At 43.4% G+C, this 22,405-nt stretch overlaps 1 protein-coding gene across 2 annotated transcripts in view; it reads left to right on the top strand.

Moving 5' to 3' along the window:
• LOC134206411 (serine-rich adhesin for platelets) overlaps positions 1 to 22,405 on the top strand; it is a 250,008-nt gene that overhangs the window by 188,991 nt on the left and 38,612 nt on the right. For both annotated transcript variants that reach the window (XM_062682125.1, XM_062682126.1), the window contains 3 exons: positions 3,410 to 3,549; positions 9,290 to 10,261; positions 10,329 to 10,860. In XM_062682125.1, coding sequence (XP_062538109.1) covers positions 3,410 to 3,549; positions 9,290 to 10,261; positions 10,329 to 10,860 — 1,644 coding nt within the window. The remainder of the gene's footprint in view (positions 1 to 3,409; positions 3,550 to 9,289; positions 10,262 to 10,328; positions 10,861 to 22,405) is intronic.

A 22,405-nucleotide genomic window follows, 5' to 3' on the forward strand; every position in this document is an offset into this window, starting at 1 on the left:
GCGTTCTGTATAGGGTGGGTGTACCAATTGTCGCCATACATAAGAACAACTATTTTTTTTTTAAATAAGTAAAAGACATGTGGGTGACCTTTATATATCAAGCGAAAGGTTTTACTTCCTGCTCCTTAGAACAGCTGTGAAAACCACAATAAAACTTGTTATTATCCTCAAAATTGATTAATCCATAATAGGAACGCATGCACCAGTTGTGGCACTATTCTTAATTTTGGTTCCTTATTTGGCAAATCCCATTGTTTTCTTATAGGACTGGCCAAATAGGGACCACTAGTGCGACAACTGGTGCAAAGGATGTCAAAAATTAAGCAAAATCAATTTTTACAATTATGCTATGCTTGTTTTGGAGGAAATCAAATGTGTTATCGTATCATATGAATATGCTTTATCGACATGAACTTGGTTTGTTGTGATTTGATTGGCCATTTGGTATATAAAGCACTAGTGCGACAACTGGTGCTATAGCCACAACTGGTACATCTAGCCTAGTGCCCTTCTAATGTCAAGTCAAACTGATGTAGTAAATCCTCGACTCGGAAGCTGCTAGTGTATACTGATGGACGCGGCTATTGCTTCTGCATGGATCCTTGCTAAATCCCGGCTTGTTTAACATTATGGGCCTTGTCAGATCCAGATTTGTTTCACGTATTTCAGTTACGGTTTGGTGATTCGAGGCGGACTGTTGTCTCTGTAGTTTTGGAAAAGCTCTTCGCGGATGTCTATAGTTGACTCTTGTTTGGTTTCTGCATGTCAGGCTAGTTTTTTTCGGCCTATTCATCGTATTCTTTTGTTTGCGACCATGGTGAGATAGATTCAGCTTCATGTTGTCCAAACTAGACTGCATTTCACAAATCCGAACATTCTTGGAGAACAACGCGCGGATAAATTCTTGAAATGGCAGAAGCTTCACCTGGGCGAACGATTATAATTGTTTAATTAATGTTTAATTATAATAACAGTAGCGATAATAATTGTATGCTTTGCGGGGACAATGATAGTGTAGATGACATGGTTCAGTTTGATGTATATGACTTCTGGGCACACGAAATACTGTTCTAACACTCAAGAATTTACTTCACGCTCGAAACCACTGGATAAAGATAAACAAATGTTACCCGCCGGTAACATAGTTTACAAGTCTGGCGAATTTTTCACCACAAATTCTATCAAATACTCTCCGGGGTTTTCCGATTTCTTCTTCGAAAATTCTTGTGTTTTCCTTAATTCTCTTTGGGAATTCTTGGATTTTTCATCGTAAATTCTTTGAATTCCTCAATTGAAATTATGTGAGTTCGTCTATCAGAATTGTACGTGTGTAGAATGCCCTCTTCGAGTATTCTACAAATTTTTCTACAAGTACTCTGTAGGAATATTAATTTCTCTGGAAGCTCTACAAATTTGTGTAGGAATTCGGTGAATATCGTTGAAGATTCTGCGAATTTCTGTGGAGCATTTGCAGTATTTCTGATACCTAATCTAAAAAATCCAAAATAAATGTTTAGTATCACTTTAATTAAGACATTGAGCCGTAACGCTGGGTAGACACCTTTACGTGGTGTGTTACGGGGTAAGATCTACCACGGTAACATTGCCAGCTACAGGCAAATCCTGACCCAATGAATACATTCCTCATTCAACTACGTGGTACTTATGAGGGTGTCGCTAGATCGGTGGCCTCTCGTTAAGTAAGTACCACATCAACACTCCAAATTCAAATTACTTTCTAAGATTTTTTACGAATTCCCTTCCGGAAATTCTTTGAACTCCTTCATTGCTATGCTACGAATTCATCTGAAATTCTACGAATTACTTTCCAGGAAACCTACGAATTTCGCTACGTGAGTTCTACGAATTTCGATACGAGAATTCCTTTATGAATATAAATATGTTGAATTCCTGTCCTGGAATTCTTCGAATTTCTCTACGGGAATTGCACGAACTCCTATTCGAGACTTCCGGAATACTGCTAATTTCTTTGAAACATGTGCCGAATTTCCGTAAGTCATTCTAAGATAACACTGGAATTAGAACATCCATCCATTCACTCCAAATTCAGATGACGAAGCTCGTTCACTGTTAAGTGAAATATGAGATCGACTAATTAAATTGCTAATAGAGAAGTGTTGTCCATTCCGAACAGGGGCGGCTGTCTCACTTATCGAATGGAACCACAAAACGGTAAAATATCGCATTAATCGCATCCATTTTAGCTGAACGTTTACCATTAAAAAAAACTAAACAACCTTCATAAATGGAGCCTCCACTACAAGAGCCGACACTGCGATCTCCATCTTTATGGCGTGAAATTTATGACCAGAATCCAAAAGTGCGTTCGCCCAAATTCTGACGATCTGTCGAGTCGAATAGGTTTTGAACCATTTTCACCTCTGTTTATCGGATCGGCACCATCCACTTCAAACAGTAGTGGCGAAAGAAAAAAAAAACGTAATAAATATATTCCAGTTGCTGATTTACATATCTGTTGCCAGGTGCTTCAGCTATAATACTCCGATGTTCTGTAGTTCTCACAAAGTGTGTTTCTATATTAAGCGATCCGACGATCATGTCGGTCCAAAATCTATTGCTAATTAGTCACTTGGCTTGGTGGCCATCGACCCGAGCAGCTCAGTGGTTACTAAGCAAGAAGACCGTTTTGAGTCGGACTTATGGATTTCAGAACAATGCTAAAAGAATGGTTATTCCAAAAATTGACGATTTTTTAGTTAGAATTTACAGAATAAAAATGAACTGAGAAACTTAATTAGAAAATGAAATAAACATTCTTTGTAAATAGACTTTTCAATAAATTTAAAAATATCATTGGAAAGATAAGAAAATTTACTTTAGAAGAACAGTAACCAAACGATTAAACTCTTTTCACTCATTTCGCCAAACACTTGTTGCTGGAAATTAAAATAAAACGTTTCGTCCAAAAGAACGAAATGAGGCAATCAGCATCGAAGTGGCTGGACTTGACCTCGGTAGACCCAAACAGTAATCAATCTTCAAATCAGCGCTTCACAGGTTCACCCGTTTCTTCGTATATAAACGGTCCCGTTAAATGCGATGAATGGGAACGGTTGTTGTGCTTTTTTTGTTCTGCTTTGCGCAAATTTATTTTGTGTAGGTCATCTGGCCCCTTACGGGTTATTCGCTTTGCTCCGAGTAGCAAACTTGTTATTATTTAGATAACCTTGAAATAACAAATGGATTTCGACGAACGAGGCCAAAATTAATATCCTCTTAACAGACAGAGTTTCCTCTTCGTAGGCAAAACTGATATAATTGGCGCTGGGATGAATCACCGTTTCATCAATCATATTTCTTACGGACTTTTCCACTTTTTCTCTTTACTTTCATATTGAAATCCGACCGACCGATCAAACGCGCACAGGAATTGCAGAATGAAGTCGGCGCTCTATTGGAATTCCGCGATCTGGTTATCGAGACCTTTCCCGATCTTAAAACGAAGATGGCATCGTCCACTGCCAACAGCACACTCACCGGCATCCCATCGTCATCGCTGGCGTCCAGGTAAGTTGGGTTCTCGTTTTGTGAAAGAACAATCGATACATATTTTTATCACAATTTTTTTTCTGATAATTACATAAAATTATGTCTACAAAGTTCCCTTAAAAAATTTAAGGCTTCAAGTTAATTTGGAATTTTTCATAACGTTCTCCATAAATTTCGAGTTCGTCCGGAAGTTTTACGGAATTCGAGGAATTCTACGGCGTTCTAAATTTTCTTCGAATGTCTGGTTTTTTAAAAATATTCCAACGAAATCCTTGTAGGACTCTAAATGGGATACTTCTCTTGTCGGACAAGCAAATGGAATCTTTGACAATTCCAAATGAAATCCATTTTAAATACCGAGTGAAATCTTTTTCGGATTCTGTAAGGAATCCTTGTTTTATTACGAATGGAAGCCATGTCGTATTTTGAATGGAATACTTGTCGGAATCCGAATGGAATCCTTATCGGATTTAGGATGAAATCCTTGTTGGATTCCGGATGGAATCCTTGTCGGATTCCGGATGAACTCCTTGTCGGATTCCGGATGAAATCCTTGTCGGATTCTGGATGGAATCCTTGTCGGATTCCGAATGGAATCCTTGTCGGATTCCGAATGGAATCCTTGTCGGATTCCGAATGGAATCCTTGTCGGATTCCGGATGGAATCCTTGTCGGATTCCGGATGGTATCCTTGTCGGACTCCGGATGGAATCCTTTTCGATTGCAGGATGAAATCCTTGTCGGATTCCGGATGGAATCCTTGTCGGATTCTGGATGGAACATTTGTCGGATTCCGGATGGAATCTTTGTCGGATTCCGGATGGAATCTTTGTCGGATTTCGGATGGCATCTTATCGGGTTCCGAATGGATTTTTTGTAGGATTTCGGATGGAATCTTTGTCGGATTTCGGATGGAATCGTTATCGGATTCCTGCAGGAATCCCTATCGGATTCTGGATGGAATGTTTATCAGATTCCGGATGGAATCCTTGTCGGACTTCTGATGGAATCCTTGTCGGATGCCGGATGGATTCCTTATCGGATTCCGAATGGATTCCTTATCGGATTCCGGGTTCAATTCTTATCGGATGCCGGATGGAATCCTTGTCGGATTCCGGATGGATTCCTTATCGGATTCCGGATTTAATCCTTATCGGATTCGGGATGGGATCCTTATGGGATTCCGGATGGAATCCTTGTCGGATTTCGAATGGAATCCTTGTCGGATTCCGAATGGAATCCTTGTCGATTGCAGGATGAAATCCTAGTCGGATTCCGGATGGTATCCTTGTCGAACTCCGGATGGAATCCTTGTCGATTGCAGGATGAAATCCTTGTCGGATTCCGGATGGAATCCTTGTCTGATTCTGGATGGAACATTTGTCGGATTCCGGATGGAATCTTTGTCGGATTCCGGATGGAATTCTTGTCGGATGGCATCTTATCGGGTTCCGAATGGATTTTTTGTAGGATTTCGGATGGAATCTTTGTCGGATTTCGGATGGAATCGTTATCGGATTCCTGCAGGAATCCCTATCGGATTCTGGATGGAATGTTTATCGGATTCCGGATGGAATCCTTGTCGAACTTCTGATGGAATCCTTGTCGGATGCCGGATGGATTCCTTATCGGATTCCGAATGGATTCCTTATCGGATTCCGGGTTTAATTCTTATCGGATGCCGGATGGAATCCTTGTCAGATTCCGGATGGATTCCTTATCGGATTCCGGATTTATTCCTTATCGGATTCGGGATGGGATCCTTATCGGATTCCGGATGGAATCCTTGTCGGATTTCGGATGGAATCCTTGTCGGATTCCGAATGGAATTCTTGTCGGATTCCGGATGGAATCCTTGTCGGATTCCGGATGGAATCCTTGTCGGATTCCGGATGGAATCCTTGTCGGATTTCGGATGGAATCCTTGTCGGATTCCGGATGGAATCCTTGTCGGATTCCGGATGGAATCCTTGTCGGATTCCGGATGGAATCCTTGTCGGATTCCGGATGGAATCCTTGTCGGATTCCGGATGGAATCCTTGTCGGATTCCGGATGGAATCCTTGTCGGATTCCGGATAGAATCCTTGTCGGATTCCGAATGGAATTTTTGTCGGATTTCGGATGGCATCTTATCGGGTTCCGAATGGATTTTTTGTAGGATTTCGGATGGAATCTTTGTCGGATTTCGGATGGAATCGTTATCGGATTCCTGCAGGAATTCCTATCGGATTCTGGATGAAATGTTTATCGGATTCCGGATGGAATCCTTGTCGGACTTCTGATGGAATCCTTGTCGGATGCCGGATGGTTTCCTTATCGGATTCCAAATGGATTCCTTATCGGATTCCGGGTTTAATTCTTATCGGATGCCGGATGGAATCCTTATCGGATTCCGGATGGGATCCTTATCGGATTCCGGATGGGATCCTTATCGGATTCCGGATGGGATCCTTATCGGATTCCGGATAGAATCCTTGTCGGACTCCAGATGGAATCCTTGTCGGATTCCGGATGGAATTCTTGTCGGATTCCGGATGGAATCCTTGTCGGATTCCGGATGGAATCCTTGTCGGATTCCGGATGGAATCCTTGTCGGATTCCGGATGGAATCCTTGTCGGATTCCGGATGGAATCCTTGTCGGATTCCGGATGGAATCCTTGTCGGATTCCGGATGGAATCCTTGTCGGATTCCGGATGGAATCCTTGTCGGATTCCGGATGGAATCCTTGTCGGATTCCGGATGGAATCCTTGTCGGATTCCGGATGGAATCCTTGTCGGATTCCGAATGGAATCCTTGTCGGATTTCGGATGGAATTCTGTTGGATTCCGGATGGAATCCATGTCGAATTCTGAATGGAATCCTTGTTGGATTCCGAATGGAATCCTTGTCGGATTTCGGATGGAATTCTGTCGGATTCTGGATGGAATCCATGTCGGATTCTGAATGGAATCCTTGTCGGATTCCGAATGGAATCCTTGTCGGATTCCGAATGGAATCCTTGTCGGATTCCGAATGGAATCCTTGTCGGATTCCGAATGGAATCCTTGTCGGATTCCGAATGGAATCCTTGTCGGATTCCGAATGGAATCCTTGTCGGATTCGAATGGAATCCCTGTCAGATTCGAATGGAATCCTTGTCGGATTCCGAATGGAATCCTTGTCGGATTCCGAATGGAATCCTTGTCGGATTCGAATGGAATCCTTGTCGGATTCGAATGGAATCCTTGTCGGATTCCGAATGGAATCCTTGTCGGATTCCGAATGGAATCCTTGTCGGATTCCGAATGGAATCCTTGTCGGATTCCGAATGGAATCCTTGTCGGATTCCGAATGGAATCCTTGTCGGATTCCGAATGGAATCCTTGTCGGATTCCGAATAGAATCCTTGTCGGATTCCGAATGGAATCCTTGTCGGATTCTAAATGGAATCGTTGTCGATTGCAGGATGAAATCCTTGTCGGATTCCGGATGGAATCCTTGTCTGATTCTGGATGGAACATTTGTCGGATTCCGGATGGAATCTTTGTCGGATTCCAGATGGAATCTTTGTCGGATTCCGGATGGAATCTTTGTCGGATTTCGGATGGCATCTTATCGGGTTCCGAATGGCTTTTCGTAGGATTTCGGATGGAATCTTTGTCGGATTTCGGATGGAATCGTTATCGGATTCCTGCAGGAATTCCTATCGGATTCTGGATGAAATGTTTATCGGATTCCGGATGGAATCCTTGTCGGACTTCTGATGGAATCCTTGTCGGATGCCGGATGGTTTCCTTATCGGATTCCAAATGGATTCCTTATCGGATTCCGGGTTTAATTCTTATCGGATTTCGGATGGAATTCTGTCGGATTCCGGATGGAATCCATGTCGGATTCTGAATGGAATCCTTGTCGGATTCCGGATGGAACCCTTGTCGGATTCCGGATGGAATCCTTGTCGGATTCCGGATGGAATCCTTGTCGGATTCCGGATGGAATCTTTGTCGGATTCCGGGTGGAATCCTTGTCGGATTTCGGATGGAATCCTTGTCGGATTCCGGATCGAATCCTTGTCGGTTTCCGGATGGAATCTTTGTCGGATACCAGATAAAATTCTTGTCGGATACCAGATAAAATCCTTGTCGGATACCAGATGAAATCCTTGACGGATACCAGATGGAATCCTTGTCGGATACCAGATGAAATCCTTGTCGGATACCAGATGGAATCCTTGTCGGATACCAAATGGAATCCTTGTCGGATTCCGGATGGAATCCTTGTCGGATTCCGGATGGAATCCTTGTCGGATTCCGGATGGAATCCTTGTCGGATTCCGGATGGAATCCTTGTCGGATTCCGGATGGAATCCTTGTCGGATTCCGGATGGAATCCTTGTCGGATTCCGGATGGAATTCGGAATTCGGATGGAATCCTTGTCGGATATCGGATGGAATCCTTGTCGGATATCGGATGGCATCCTTGTCGTATATCGGATAGAATCCTTGTCGGATACCGGATGGAATCCTTGTCGGATTCCGGATGGAATCCTTGTCGGATTCCGGATGGAATCCTTGTCGGATTCCGGATGGAATCCTTGTCGGATTCCGGATGGAATCCTTGTCGGATTCCGGATGGAATCCTTGTCGGATTCCGGATGGAATCCTTGTTGGATTCCGGATGGAATCCTTGTTGGATTCCGGATGGAATCCTTGTTGGATTCCGGATGGAATCCTTGTCGGATTCCGGATGGAATCCTTGTCGGATTCCGGATGGAATCCTTGTCGAATTCCGGATGGAATCCTTGTCGGACTCCTGATGGAGTCCTTGTCGGATTCCTGATTCAATCCTTATCGGATTCTGAATGGAATCCTTATCGGATTCCGGATGGGATCCTTATCGGATTGTCGGATTCTGGATGGAATCATTGGCGAATTCTGAATGGAATCCTTGTTGGATTCCGGATGGAATCCTTGTCGGATTCCGGATGGAATCCTTGTCGGATTCCGGATGGAATCCTTGTCGGATTCCGGATGGAATCCTTGTCGGATTCCGGATGGAATCCTTGTCGGATTACGAATGGAATCCTTGTCGGACTCCTGATGGAATCCTTGTCGTATTCCGGATTTAATCCTTATCGGATTCTGGATGGAATCCTTATCGGATTCCGGATGGGATCCTTATCGGATTCCGGATGGAATCCTTGTCGGATTCCAGATGGAATCCTTGTTGGATTCTGAATGGAATCGGAATCGGAATCCGGATGGAATCCTTGTCGGATTCCGATTGGAATCCTTGTCTGATTCCGAATGGAATCCTTGTCGGATTCCGAATGGAATCCTTGTCAGATTCTGAATGGAATCTCTGTCGGATTCCGAATAGAATTTATGTTGGACTCCAAATGGAATTTATGTTGGACTCCAAATGCAATACTTGTAAGATTCCGAATGGAATCCTTGTAAGATTCCGAATGGAATCCTTGTCAGATTCCGAATGGAATCTCTGTCGGATTCCGAATGGAATCTCTGTCGGTTTCCGTATGGATTTCTTGTAGGACTTCGAACAGTACACTTGTAGGAATTTCAATTTTCGAACGTAATCCTTATCGACTTCCGAATGGTTCGAGGTTACATCTGTAGAATTTATGTAGACTTTTTTTTAATTTGTTAAGTTTCTCATGGTGCCATGCTATTTCCATTCAGGGCGATGGATTTGGCATTTTTGATAGTACATTTTTTTTCTCACTTGTTTCGTATCTTCTTTCATTTTCCCGAACAGACGCGAGTGGGAGCCTGGGATACGGTCCCGGCGGAAACTGACCTACAAGGATTCATCGTCGGTGGTGGTATCGTCGGCGGCAGCGGTGGCCGCAGCAGCCGCGGCGGCTGCAGCAGCGTCCTCCTCGGCGGAACTCCACCAGCACTCGTCGTCGTCGCTGATCCGCAGCAGGAGCAACTCGCACAGCGGCAAAAAGGAACCAAAGAGCGGAGAGGGCAACAACGGCAGCGTCGTGATACAGGACTCGGGCTTCTCGACGGAGACGTCCTCGTCCAAGGAGACACACAGTGCCTCGTCGACGACGGGTGGGGCCACCAGCGGGAGCGGCGGCCTCACCATCATTGCAGGGCAGGGGGGAACTACCGTATCAAATACACCCATCAATCGACTAACTGTAGATACCGAGGACGAACTGTGGAACTTACTAGATGTGATACATAGGAAAAGCAATCGACTCCGGGAGGAGGTGGACGCGCTGCAGCAGCTGGAGCGGGAGAAGTGTCGAACAAATCAGCTTAACAACAACATCAATAATAATAATCACACGGCCGTCGTTAGCAGTAATAGTAATCTTAATAATAATGTTAATCATAGCGGTAGTAGTAGTAGTGGTAGCGGCAACCTTCCTCACACGCATCAGCCGCCGGGCGTTCCGAGTGCCAACGGTTCTAATGTCAGCCTAGCGAAAACCTTTCAAAATCAGCTTCTAGTGGACATTGTAAATAAGGATGATGTACAAATTCTGCGGAAGGAACGGGATCGACTGTTTGACAAGCTGTCCGAGTACGAGGCGGAAGCGATTGCTAGTCGGATACGGACCTCGAAGATCCAAGACGAGGTCGACGCGCTGGCCTTGGCCAAACGCGAACTGGAAGACCAGCTCAAGGCAGCCCTAAGTCAGAAGCTAGAACTAAACAGTAGGATTCATGATCTCCACCAGCAGTTTACGGCGGGTAACAAGAGTGCGCCCAGGTAAGTTACCATTTCTGAGGAACCGTTTTGTGAATGATTTATAGCTTCAACTATTTTTCTTCGACAGTTCACCGGATTCCATCAAAAGTCGACACCCGTTGACACCGGGTCTGAGGAAGCACTCGTCCACGGATTCCACCACCAGTACCATCATTGCCACCCCCTCCCATCTATCGACGTCGCCGTCGTCCGGTAGTCAAACTACGACGACGACCCCGGCGGCGCATCTGCTCAAGCCGCGCTTCAGTCAATCGAGCTTCGCGCCAGTCAAGGGCGTTAGCATTAGTGTTGGTAGCAGCAACAGCAGCAGCAGTAGCAGTAGTAGTGCCGGCAGCACGAAAGTTCCCATTCCGACGACTCCGTTGGCTGTGATAGCGGCGGCGCCCAGTGCCCCCGCCCAATCGGATCCGGAAGATGCTGTGGCCCAGCGATTGCTGGGTCATCCGGACGAGCTGGGCAAGCTGGACGGGCTGGTGAGCTCGCCGGCGCGGATCAGTAAGGTGCGCATGACTGACTCGAAAAAGATCGCCGCCATCCTGCTGGAGTCGAATATTGTCGAGCTGCAGCGGCATCTGTTGACCATCACGGTGCAGAACCAGGTGAGTGCAATGTGGGTGATGGCGACCTGAATTCCAATGGTTAGGTGACAATGCGCGAACGCACTTCCATAGGTAGCCGGTCAGTTACGAAGCGCGGTAGTTGACCATAAAACGCATCACAAAAGCCCGTTCGGTCGGCGGGGGGTAATTTGCATATTTAGTTGTTGAATGGAGTACGAAATGAGTTGAACGAATGCGCTTTTCACACACCCACCTGTGAAGTGGCCGCGGCTGGCTGGGACGCTCCCTATGCCGAACGCGCCTGCACTGATGGATGGCTTGCTAAAAGTCTGACCAGATGGCTCATTCGCGCAAACCGACTGATCGCGCGGGGGCCACGTTTAGATCACCGTTAATTTATTGTAATACCGAAATAATACTTTTCATTTTCAATTCGCCCCGATTTGGATTGGCTTTTGTGTGCTGGTTTGGCGTGGCACAACGAACGACGAACGGAACGACCGGAGAGCTTTTGTTATACAGTCTATAGAATGAGTTTATAAATTGTCATCGTAAATTGCGGTGAACTGGGCGAGTGGGATGTACGGGAACGGATGAGTTATTTGCAAAAGTACATTAACGTATTGCAGTGCTGTTGGTGATTTTCGAAATGTTATTTCTGCTTATGGAGCTTTTCAACTATACCCCATTTTTTATTAAATTTTACATTCTAAGCGTTTCTATAGATTTGATTACCCACAAATTCGAGGGCGAATCGATGTCTTCTCGTCTTTCAGAATAACTCTGAAGATTGTGCAAGGCATTCCTTTGAAATTTAAAATCTACTCATTGAAAGTTTTGGATTATTTCTTTTCACTTAGCGCAGAATTTCTCCACGAAATTCAAAAAAAAAATAATCCACGTTATTCGTAAGAATATGCATGGATGTCGGAAGAATTTTTGTACGGAATTCTGAAGAAGAGAATTCCATCATTGAATTCGGAAGAATGCTTTCACGGTATTCCGGAAAATTTCTTCACGGAATTCCGAAGAATTCTTTCATGGAATTCGAAAGAATTCCTCTACGGAATTCGGAAGAATTCGTCTACAGAATTCGGAAGAATTCCTCTACGGAATTCGAAAGAATTCCTCTACGGGATTCGGAAGAATTCCTCTACGGAATTCGGAAGAATTCCTTTACGGATATCTGAAGAATTCCCGTACGGAGTTCGAAAAAAAAACGAAAAATTCCGTAACGGAATTCCGAAGCATGCCTTTACGGAATTCCGAAGAATTCCTTCAAGAAATTCGGAACAATTTCTCTATGGGATTCGGAAGAATTCCTCTACGGAATTCGAAGAAAATTCCTCTACGGAATCTGAAAGAATTCCTCTACGGAATTCGGAAGAATTCCTTCAGAGAATGCGGAGAATTCTTCCACGGAATTTGGAAGAATTCCATCACGGAACTCGAAAGAATATCTTCACGGAATTCCGTAAAATTCCTTCACGGAATTCTGAAGAATTCCTCTACGGAATTCGGAAGAATTCCTTTACGGAATTCGGAAGAATTCCTTTACGGAATTCGGAAGAATTCCTTTACGGAATTCGGAAGAATTCCTTTACGGAATTCGGAAGAATTCCTTTACGGAATTCGGAAGAATTCCTTTACGGAATTCGGAAGAATTCCTTTACGGAATTCGGAAGAATTCCTTTACGGAATTTGGAAGAATTCCTTTACGGAATTTGGAAGAATTCCTCTACGGAATTCGGAAGAATTCCTCTACGGAATTCGGCAGAATTCCTTTACGGAATTCGGTAGCATTCCTCTACGGAATTCGGTAGCATTCCTCTACCACAGGGGTTCTAAACCTGGGGTACATGTACCCCTAAGGGAACCTTCGCTGGCCTTAGGGGGTACCTCGTACAAAAATGCGTAATGGCGGACGTATTACAATTCCAATCAAAACTCATTGATAAATTTTTGATAATTGCTTATTTTTTATTTAAAAAATTTATATTGTACATAATATGCAATGCGATCAATAAATCAAAGCCAATTGAATCCTGCCTTCCACAACCAGCACAATGTATCATAAAATGCGGAACAAAAGATCAAACGAACAAAACGTCGAATGAACAAATTTTAAAAATCTGTAATGCTATCTTTAGGATAAAGATGCGGAATCTTTCGTTTGAGAGACATGAAGGTTTTTTTTTTCCACTAAAGCTCGGTTGCTTCATTGCAAGATGATTAGAAGCGTCCTTCTCCTTCCAAGAGGCTCGGAAGCCTCCTTTCAAGAGGCTCGGAAGCCTCCTTTCAAGAGGCTCGGAAGCCTCCTTTCAAGAGGCTCGGAAGCCTCCTTTCAAGAGGCTCGGAAGCCTCCTTTCAAGAGGCTCGGATGCCTCCTTTCAAGAGGCTCGGAAGCCTCCTTTCAGGAGGCTCGGAAGCCTCCTTTCAAGAGGCTCGGAAGCCTCCTTTCAAGAGGCTCGGAAGCCTCCTTTCAAGAGGCTCGGAAGCCTCCTTTCAAGAGGCTCGGAAGCCTCCTTTCAAGAGGCTAAGAAGCCTCCTTTCAAGAGGCTCAGAAGCCTCCTTTTAAGAAGCTCCGAAGCCTCCGTTCAAGAGGCTAAGCCTCCTTTCAAGAGGCTCAGAAGCCTCCTTTCAAGAGGCTCAGAAGCCTCCTTTCAAGAGGCTCAGAAGCCTCCTTTCAAGAGGCTCAGAAGCCTCCTTTCAAGAGGCTCAGAAGCCTCCTTTCAAGAGGCTCAGAAGCCTCCTTTCAAGAGACTCAGAAGCCTCCTTTCAAGAGGCTCAGAAGCCTCCTTTCAAGAGGCTCGGAAGCCTCCTTTCAAGAGGCTCAGAAGCCTCCTTTCAAGAGGCTCAGAAGCCTCCTTTCAAGAGGCTCAGAAGCCTCCTTTCAAGAGGCTCAGACGCCTCCTTTCAAGAGGCTCAGAAGCCTCCTTTCAAGAGGCTCAGAAGCCTCCTTTCAAGAGGCTCAGAAGCCTCCTTTCAAGAGGCTCAGAAGCCTCCTTTCAAGAGGCTCTGAAGCCTCCTTTCAAGAGGCTCAGAAGCCTCCTTTCAAGAGGCTCAGAAGCCTCCTTTCAAGAGGATCAGAAGCCTCCTTTCAAGAGGCTCGGAAGCCTCCTTTCAAGAGGCTCGGAAGCCTCCTTTCAAGAGGCTCGGAAGCCTCCTTTCAAGAGGCTCGGAAGCCTCCTTTCAAGAGGCTCGGAAGCCTCATTTCAAGAAGCTCGGAAGCCTCCTTTCAAGAGGTTCGGAAGCCTCCTTTCAAGAGGCTCGGAAGCCTCCTTTCAAGAGGCTCGGAAGTCTTCTACAATTTCTCTACGGAATACGGAAAAATTTCTCTACGGAATACGGAAGAATTTCTCTACGTAATTCGGAAGCTTTCTTCTACGGAATTCGAAAGCATTTCTTTACGTAATTCCGAAGCATTCGTCTACGGAATTCGGAAGCATTCCTCTAAGGAATTCAGAAGAATTCCTCTACGGAATTCGAAAGAGTTCCTTTACTGAATTCGGAAGAATTCCTCTACGGAATTTAGAAGAATTCCTTCACGGAATTCGGAAGAAATCCTTTACGAAATTAAGAAGATTTCTTTACGAAATTAAGAAGATTTCTTTACGGAATTCGGAAGAATTCCTTTACGGAATTCGGAAAAATTTCATAACGGAATTCGGTAGAATTCCCATACAGAGTTCGGAAGAATACCTCCACGGAATTCAGAAGAACTCCTTCACGGAATTCCAAAGAATTCCTTCATGAAATTCGGAAGAATTCATTCACGGAATTCGGAAGATTTCTTCTACGGAATTCGGAAGAATTTCTCTACGGAATTTAGAAGAATTCCTCTACGGAATTCGGAAGAATTCCTTCACAGAATGCGGAAAATTTTTCCACGGAATTCGGAAGAATTCCATCACGGAATTCGAAGAATATCTTCACGGAATTCCGAAGATTTCTATCACGGAATTCTGAAGATTTCGTCTTCGGAGTTCGAAAAAAATCCTCTTCGGAATTTGGAACAATTTCTCTACGGAATACGGAAGAGTTCCTCTAAGGAATTCGGAAGAATTCCTCTACGGAATTTGGATGAATTCCTCTACGGAATTCGGAAGCATTCCTCAACGGAATTCGGAAGCATTCCTCTACGGAATTCGGAAGCATTCCTCTACTGAATTTGGAAGCATTCCTCTACGGAATTCGGAAGCCTTCCTCTACGGAATTCAGAAGCATTCCTCTACGTAAATCGGAAGCATTCCTCTACGGAATTCGGAAGCAATCCTCTACGGAATTCAGAAGCATTCCTCTACGGAATTCGGAAGAATTCCTCTACGGAATTCGGAAGAATTCCTCTACGGAATTCGGAAGAATTCCTCTACGGAATTCGGAAGACTTTCTCTGCGAAATTCGGAAGCATTCCTCTACGGAATTCGGAAGCTTTCTTCTTCGGAGTTCGGAAGCATTCCTCTACGGAATTTGGAAGCATTCCTCTTCGGAATTCGGAAGAATGCCTCTACGGACTTCGGAAAACTTTCTCTACGGAATTCGGAAGCATTCCTCTACGGAATTCGGAACAATTCTTCTACGGAATTCGGAAGAATTCCTCTACGGAATTCGGAAGACTTTCTCTGCGAAATTCGGAAGCATTCTTCTTCGGAATTCGGAAGCATTCCTCTACGGACTTCAGAAACATTTCTCTACGGAATTCGGAAGCATTCCTCTACAGATTTCGGAAGAATTCCTCTACGGAATTCGGAAGAATTTCTCTGCGTAATTCGGAAGCATTTCTCTACGGAATTCGGAAGAATTGTTCTACGGAATTCGGAAGAATTCTTTTACGGAATTCGGAAGAACTGTTCTACGGAATTCGGAAGAATTCCTCTACGGAATTCGGAAGCATTCCTCTACGGAATTCGGAAGAATTTCTCTACGGAATTCGGAAGAATTCCTTTACGGAATTCGGAATTCGGAAAAATACCTCCAAGGAAATCGGAAGAATCCTTCCACAGAATTTGGAAGAATGTCTTCGCTGATTTCGGAAGAATTCGTTGAAATCAAAAACAATTCCCTCCAGGAATTTGGAGCAATTACCTCCGGGAGTTAGAAGCAAAATCGGGATTTTGAAGCAATTCATCCATGCCCCATTCCCCCCTGAAAAATAAAAGCAATTTCTTCCTGAAACTCGAATCAATCCCACTCTTCGTGGCTCCGAAAGTTCAAAGCAATTGCTTTCGGGAATTCGAAACAAATTCTCCGGAAATTCGAAATAATTTCTTCCGGAAATTCGAAGCATATTTCCTCGGATATTTGAAACGATTCTAATCGGGAAAAGCAATTGCCTTCGGAAGTCCGAGATAATTCCTTTCGGGAATTCGTAGCATTTTTCTTTCTGGAATTCGGAGTAATTGCCCTCCAAAAAGCAAAAGAATTCCCCACGGGATTTCGATGGATTTTCCTACAGGACGTGGTAGGAGTAAAATTCACCTCGGGAATTCCAAGCAATTTGCCTTGCAAATTCTAAGCAATTTCTTTTGGTAGTTCGGTGCAAATACCCTTTGGAAATTCGAAATTACTCTCTTTGTGAATTCAGAACAATTCCCCTTGGGAATTCGAAGCCAAGCAACTCATATTGAGAATTCGAAATAATTTCCCTCAGAAATTCGAAGCAATTCCGCTTAGAAACTTTAATCTAAGCAATTCACTTTGGAATTCGATGCAATTCCATTTGGTAATTCAAAGTAATTCCTCTTGGAAATTCGAAGCATTTTCCATTAGTAGTACGTAGAAAACCCCTTTTGGAGTTTAAAGCCTTTTACACGAGTTTAAAGTAATTCTCCTTGCAAATTTAGCACTTTCCTTTGGTAATTCGAAGCAATTCCTCTTGCGAATTCGAAGCGATTTCTTTCGGGAGCACAAAGCAGTTTCCTTTTGGAGTTTGAAGCGATTTATTTGTGTGAGTTCGAAGCAATCCTCATGAAAATTAAAAAGATTTCCACCTCCCTGGGAATTCGGATGAGTTTCCATTGGGAATTCGGTGGACATTGAAAATTCGGTGGAATTCCTCATGATTTTTTTTTGAATAAATATCCCTAGGAATTTTGACGAAATACTTCTTGGATCTGTTGAGAATTTTTGCTCAAAATTCCGAATTCTATTCTTTGGAAGGCGATGGACTATTAGTAGATCTCTATAGAAATGGTACTTCTGGAACAGCAAATCGGATGATTTACCTCAACGGATTTTTTATACTTCTCATGGAAGATACTTTTCAGAGATATGCCTTTCATCATTTAAGGAGGAGATAATTTTTACTACCGAGATCATCATTAAATACGTGGTCAAGCGGTTCACAGAACCTCGATGTTTAGACGATGATACAGCACGACCTCGCATTAAGACTAAACACTGCCAATCCTTCTGAAAGTTTGCTAATTTAATTACCGACGACAACGACACGCGGTCCCCTCTGTGCTGTACGTTTTATCTAAATTCAATCCCCCACAACAGTCGTCCGCCAATAACACTCGTTAAGGAGTCGAGCGTGTCTCTATCTAGAGGGTCTTAAATTTCAATTAATTAACAACCAAGCACTTTATACGAGATAGATTACTGCGGCGTGTGAATTGTGCTGAATGGCCGCAGACGGCAGAGGCTAAATGGCTGAACGCACCTTCATTTTTGCAATATCGTCCCACCTTCTCGGTGCGCAACGCGCGCTCGGTGCCATCCACTGCTAGAAGGTGTTTGTGCGGGAGTATGGACAGACAGATGAATGGGATGGCAGCATATGGGCGTTGGATTTATGAACGGCAGTTGCTCCTCAGTTTCAGGCGCCCCGATATGGACATGGAACTCACGCTGCGCAGCGATGGACAAATTAGTCCGAATTAGGGAAATTCGCAACGGTGTGGGGCGTTGTTTTTGAAATGATTAATTATAATGGCCAAGTTGTCGATAAATTATTCAAATGTGCTAAAATGTGCCATATTTTCTGTTAACTTACATTTTAGCAAAATGTTAAGCTTCCTTCAGATGTTATCGTTTGCTTCAAAATCGCTTTGAATTTCTACATAATGGTCGATAGACACTAATTCACCGTCTTTAATGCAATGGAATGAACATGCTCGACATGCACCGAAGCCTGCATATATTTAACCGAACTCTCCATGTAACCTTGCCTGGGTGCGATATGAGGCGTGAACGTTTTATTCTTGCGTCACGAAATAGCTTCCGCTATGAATTGTTTAAGGATTTGATTTATATGTATCCATGAGTGCCAGTTCAAGGTTTTCAGATTTAGTAGCTAGGCAAGTTTGGGCAAGCTACAAACAAATTTTGTAAAACGACCTTGCTTTTGGCAGCCAAGTTGAAACATAATAAACCATTCGATTGTATCAATTTATATCAACGTAGATGATGGTCGTTCTCTTTGAATAGTGACATCAAATCCCTTCTGTCACTTACGTTCATAAACATCCCAGGAATACCATCGTAAATTCCTAAGAATTTCTTTGTCTTTAGAAAATCTATCCAAAAATATTTTTCTGGTTTTCTTTTGAAAATTTCTTCCAGAATTTATTCTGAAATTTCTCCAGGAATATCTTCGATTTTTTTTCTGAATTCTTTTTTTTCTAAAAAAATTGTAATGGAATTCTCGAAGGAATCCCTAAAAGAAATTTCGAAAGTTGTTTTCAAAAAAGTTAAAAACTAAATTAGAATTCCGAAAAAAAATGGGGATTCCTTTGGAAATTCCTCGTAATATTCCTTCGAAAATTCAAAAAAGGAATTGTAAGAAAATTTCATTCGGAAATTCCTTCACGAATGCTACCTTCGTAAATTTCTTTAGGAGAAATGCTTCCGAAATTTCTTTAGAAATAACCTTGAAAATTCCTTCAGAAATTTCTTCGGATTAATATATTTTAAGAATTCTGCAAGTACTTTCTGAAGAAACCTCTTCGAAAACTATAAAAAGGAATTTTTGGAATTCCTTCGAAATATGCTTCAGGAATTTCTTCAGATCTCCAAGAATTCTTCGGAAAACTCTTATCGGAATTCCTTCGGTCATTTTACCGGATTATTTTTAACAAATCCTTTAGACCTTCAGAGATTCCGTTTTAAAATTTCTTCGGAATTTGCTTTGAACATTTTTTCGGGAATCGCTTCAGAAAATCCATTAGAAATTCTTTAACAAATCAGAAAATTTCGTTTGGAAATTCCTTCGAAAATTATTTAGAAACTCCTCCAAATTTTTTTTTGAAATGGCATTAGAAAAACTCCTCCAAAGTCCTTCCTCTAGAGTTTCTTATTTTATTCTTCATAAATTTTCCGGAAGAATACTTTTGACAAAAATTTCGGAATTATTTCGAATGGAATTTAAATTGTTTTTCTGAAGAAATTTCTAAAGAAACTTAAAAAGCCTTTTCGGCAGGTTTTACGAAAAGAAAACATCTGGAGGAATATTCAGATGAACTACTGGGGAAAATCTTATAAATTATTCCTGGAGGAGTTACCGAAATATTTCTAGGATTTTCTGGAGATATTTTAGACAAAAATTCTTGGAAGAAGTTCCAAATGTATCAAAAACTCAGATGTGAATATGTACATTATTGGAGGTAAACACTTTACTTAAAATGGATTAGAAACCAATCAAACCCATTCGGGATTCGGATGAAATCCCATTCGGGATTCGGATGGAATCCCATTCGGGATTCGGATGGAATCCCGTGCGGGATTCGGATGGAATCCCATTCGGGATTCGGATGGAATCCCATTCGGGATTCGGATGGAATCCCATTCGGGATTCGGATGGAATCCCATTCGGGATTCGGATGGAATCCCATGCGGGAGTCGGATGGAATCCCATGCGGGATTCGGATGGAATCCCATTCGGGATTCGGATGGGATCCCATTCGGGATTCGGATGGAATCCCATTCGGGATTCGGATGGAATCCCATTCGGGATTCGGATGGAATCCCATTCGGGATTCGGATGGAATCCCATTCGGGATTCGGATGGAATCCCATTCGGGATTCGGATGGAATCCCATTCGGGATTCGGATGGAATCCCATTTGCGATTCGGATGGAATCCCATTTGCGATTCGGATGGAATCCCATTTGCGATTCGGATGGAATCCCATTCGGGATTCGGATGGAATCCCATTCGGGATTCGGATGGAATCCCATTCGGGATTCGGATGGAATCCCATTCGGGATTCGGATGGAATCCCATTCGGGATTCGGATTCGGATGGAATCCCATTCGGGATTCGGATGGAATCCCATTCGGGATTCGGATGGAATCCCATTCGGGATTCGGATGGAATCCCATTCGGGATTCGGATGGAATCCCATTCGGGATTCGGATGGAATCCCATTCGGGATTCGGATAGAATCTCATCTGGAAGAAAAATAGAATAGTAATTTCGATCCTATTCGGATGGAATCCTATCTGGGATTCCATTTGAAACCCTGTTAGGAATTACATCAAGAATCCTTGTGGATTCCATCAGGAATCCTTGTGGATTCCATCAGGAATCCTTGTGGATTCCATCAGGAATCCTTGTGGATTCCATCAGGAATCCTTGTGGATTCCATCAGGAATCCTTGTGGATTCCATCAGGAATCCTTGTGGATTCCATCAGGAATCCTTGTGGATTCCATCAGGAATCCTTGTGGATTCCATCAGGAATCCTTGTGGATTCCATCAGGAATCCTTGTGGATTCCATCAGGAATCCTTGTGGATTCCATCAGGAATCCTTGTGGATTCCATCAGGAATCCTTGTGGATTCCATCAGGAATCCTTGTGGATTCCATCAGGAATCCTTGTGGATTCCATCAGGAATCCTTGTGGATTCCATCAGGAATCCTTGTGGATTCCATCAGGAATCCTTGTGGATTCCATCAGGAATCATTGTGGATTCCATCAGGAATCATTGTGGATTCCATCAGGAATCATTGTGGATTCCATCAGGAATCCTTGTGGATTCCATCAGGAATCCTTGTGGATTCCATCAGGAATCCTTGTGGATTCCATCAGGAATCCTTGTGGATTCCATCAGGAATCCTTGTGGATTCCATCAGGAATCCTTGTGGATTCCATCAGGAATCCTTGTGGATTCCATCAGGAATCCTTGTGGATTCCATCAGGAATCCTTGTGGATTCCAATAGGAATCCTTGTGGATTCCATCAGGAATCCTTGTGGATTCCATCAGGAATCCTTGTGGATTCCATCAGGAATCCTTGTGGATTCCATCAGGAATCCTTGTGGATTCCATCAGGAATCCTTGTGGATTCCATCAGGAATCCTTGTGGATTCCATCAGGAATCCTTGTGGATTCCATCAGGAATCCTTGTGGATTCCATCAGGAATCCTTGTGATTCCATCAGGAATCCTTGTGGATTCCATCAGGACTCCTTTGTGATTCCATCAGGAATCCTTTGAGGATTCCAATAGGAATCTTTTGTGGATTCCATCAGGAATCCTTTTGATTCCATCAGGAATCCTTGTGGATTCCATCAGGAATCCTTGTGGATTCCATCAGGAATCCTTGTGGATTCCATCAGGAATCCTTGTGGATTCCATCAGGAATCCTTGTGGATTCCATCAGGAATCCTTGTGGATTCCATCAGGAATCCTTGTGGATTCCATCAGGAATCCTTGTGGATTCCATCAGGAATCCCTTGTGGATTCCATCAGGAATCCTTTGTGGATTCCATCAGGAATCCCTTGTGGATTCCATCAGGAATCCTTGTGGATTCCATCAGGAATCCTTGTGGATTCCATCAGGAATCCTTGTGGATTCCATCAGGAATCCTTGTGGATTCCATCAGGAATCCTTGTGGATTCCATCAGGAATCCTTGTGGATTCCATCAGGAATCCTTGTGGATTCCATCAGGAATCCTTGTGGATTCCATCAGGAATCCTTGTGGATTCCATCAGGAATCCTTGTGGATTCCATCAGGAATCCTTGTGGATTCCATCAGGAATCCTTGTGGATTCCATCAGGAATCCTTGTGGATTCCATCAGGAATCCTTGTGGATTCCATCAGGAATCCTTGTGGATTCCATCAGGAATCCTTGTGGATTCCATCAGGAATCCTTGTGGATTCCATCAGGAATCTTTTGTGGATTCCATCAGAAATACCTTGTGGATTCCATCAGGAATCCTTGTGGATTCCATCAGGAATCCTTGTGGATTCCATCAGGAATCCTTGTGGATTCCATCAGGAATCCTTGTGGATTCCATCAGGAATCCTTGTGGATTCCATCAGGAATCCTTGTGGATTCCATCAGGAATCCTTGTGGATTCCATCAGGAATCCTTGTGGATTCCATCAGGAATCCTTGTGGATTCCATCAGGAATCCTTGTGGATTCCATCAGGAATCCTTGTGGATTCCATCAGGAATCCTTGTGGATTCCATCAGGAATCCTTGTGGATTCCATCAGGAATCCTTGTGGATTCCATCAGGAATCCTTGTAGATTCCATCAGAAATCCTTGTGGATTCCATCAGGAATCCTTGTGGATTCCATCAGGAATCCTTGTGGATTCCATCAGGAATCCTTGTGGATTCCATCAGGAATCCT

Source organism: Armigeres subalbatus, chromosome 1 (genome assembly GCF_024139115.2).
Source record: "Armigeres subalbatus isolate Guangzhou_Male chromosome 1, GZ_Asu_2, whole genome shotgun sequence".
In the NCBI taxonomy this organism is placed as follows: Eukaryota; Metazoa; Arthropoda; class Insecta; order Diptera; family Culicidae; genus Armigeres; species Armigeres subalbatus.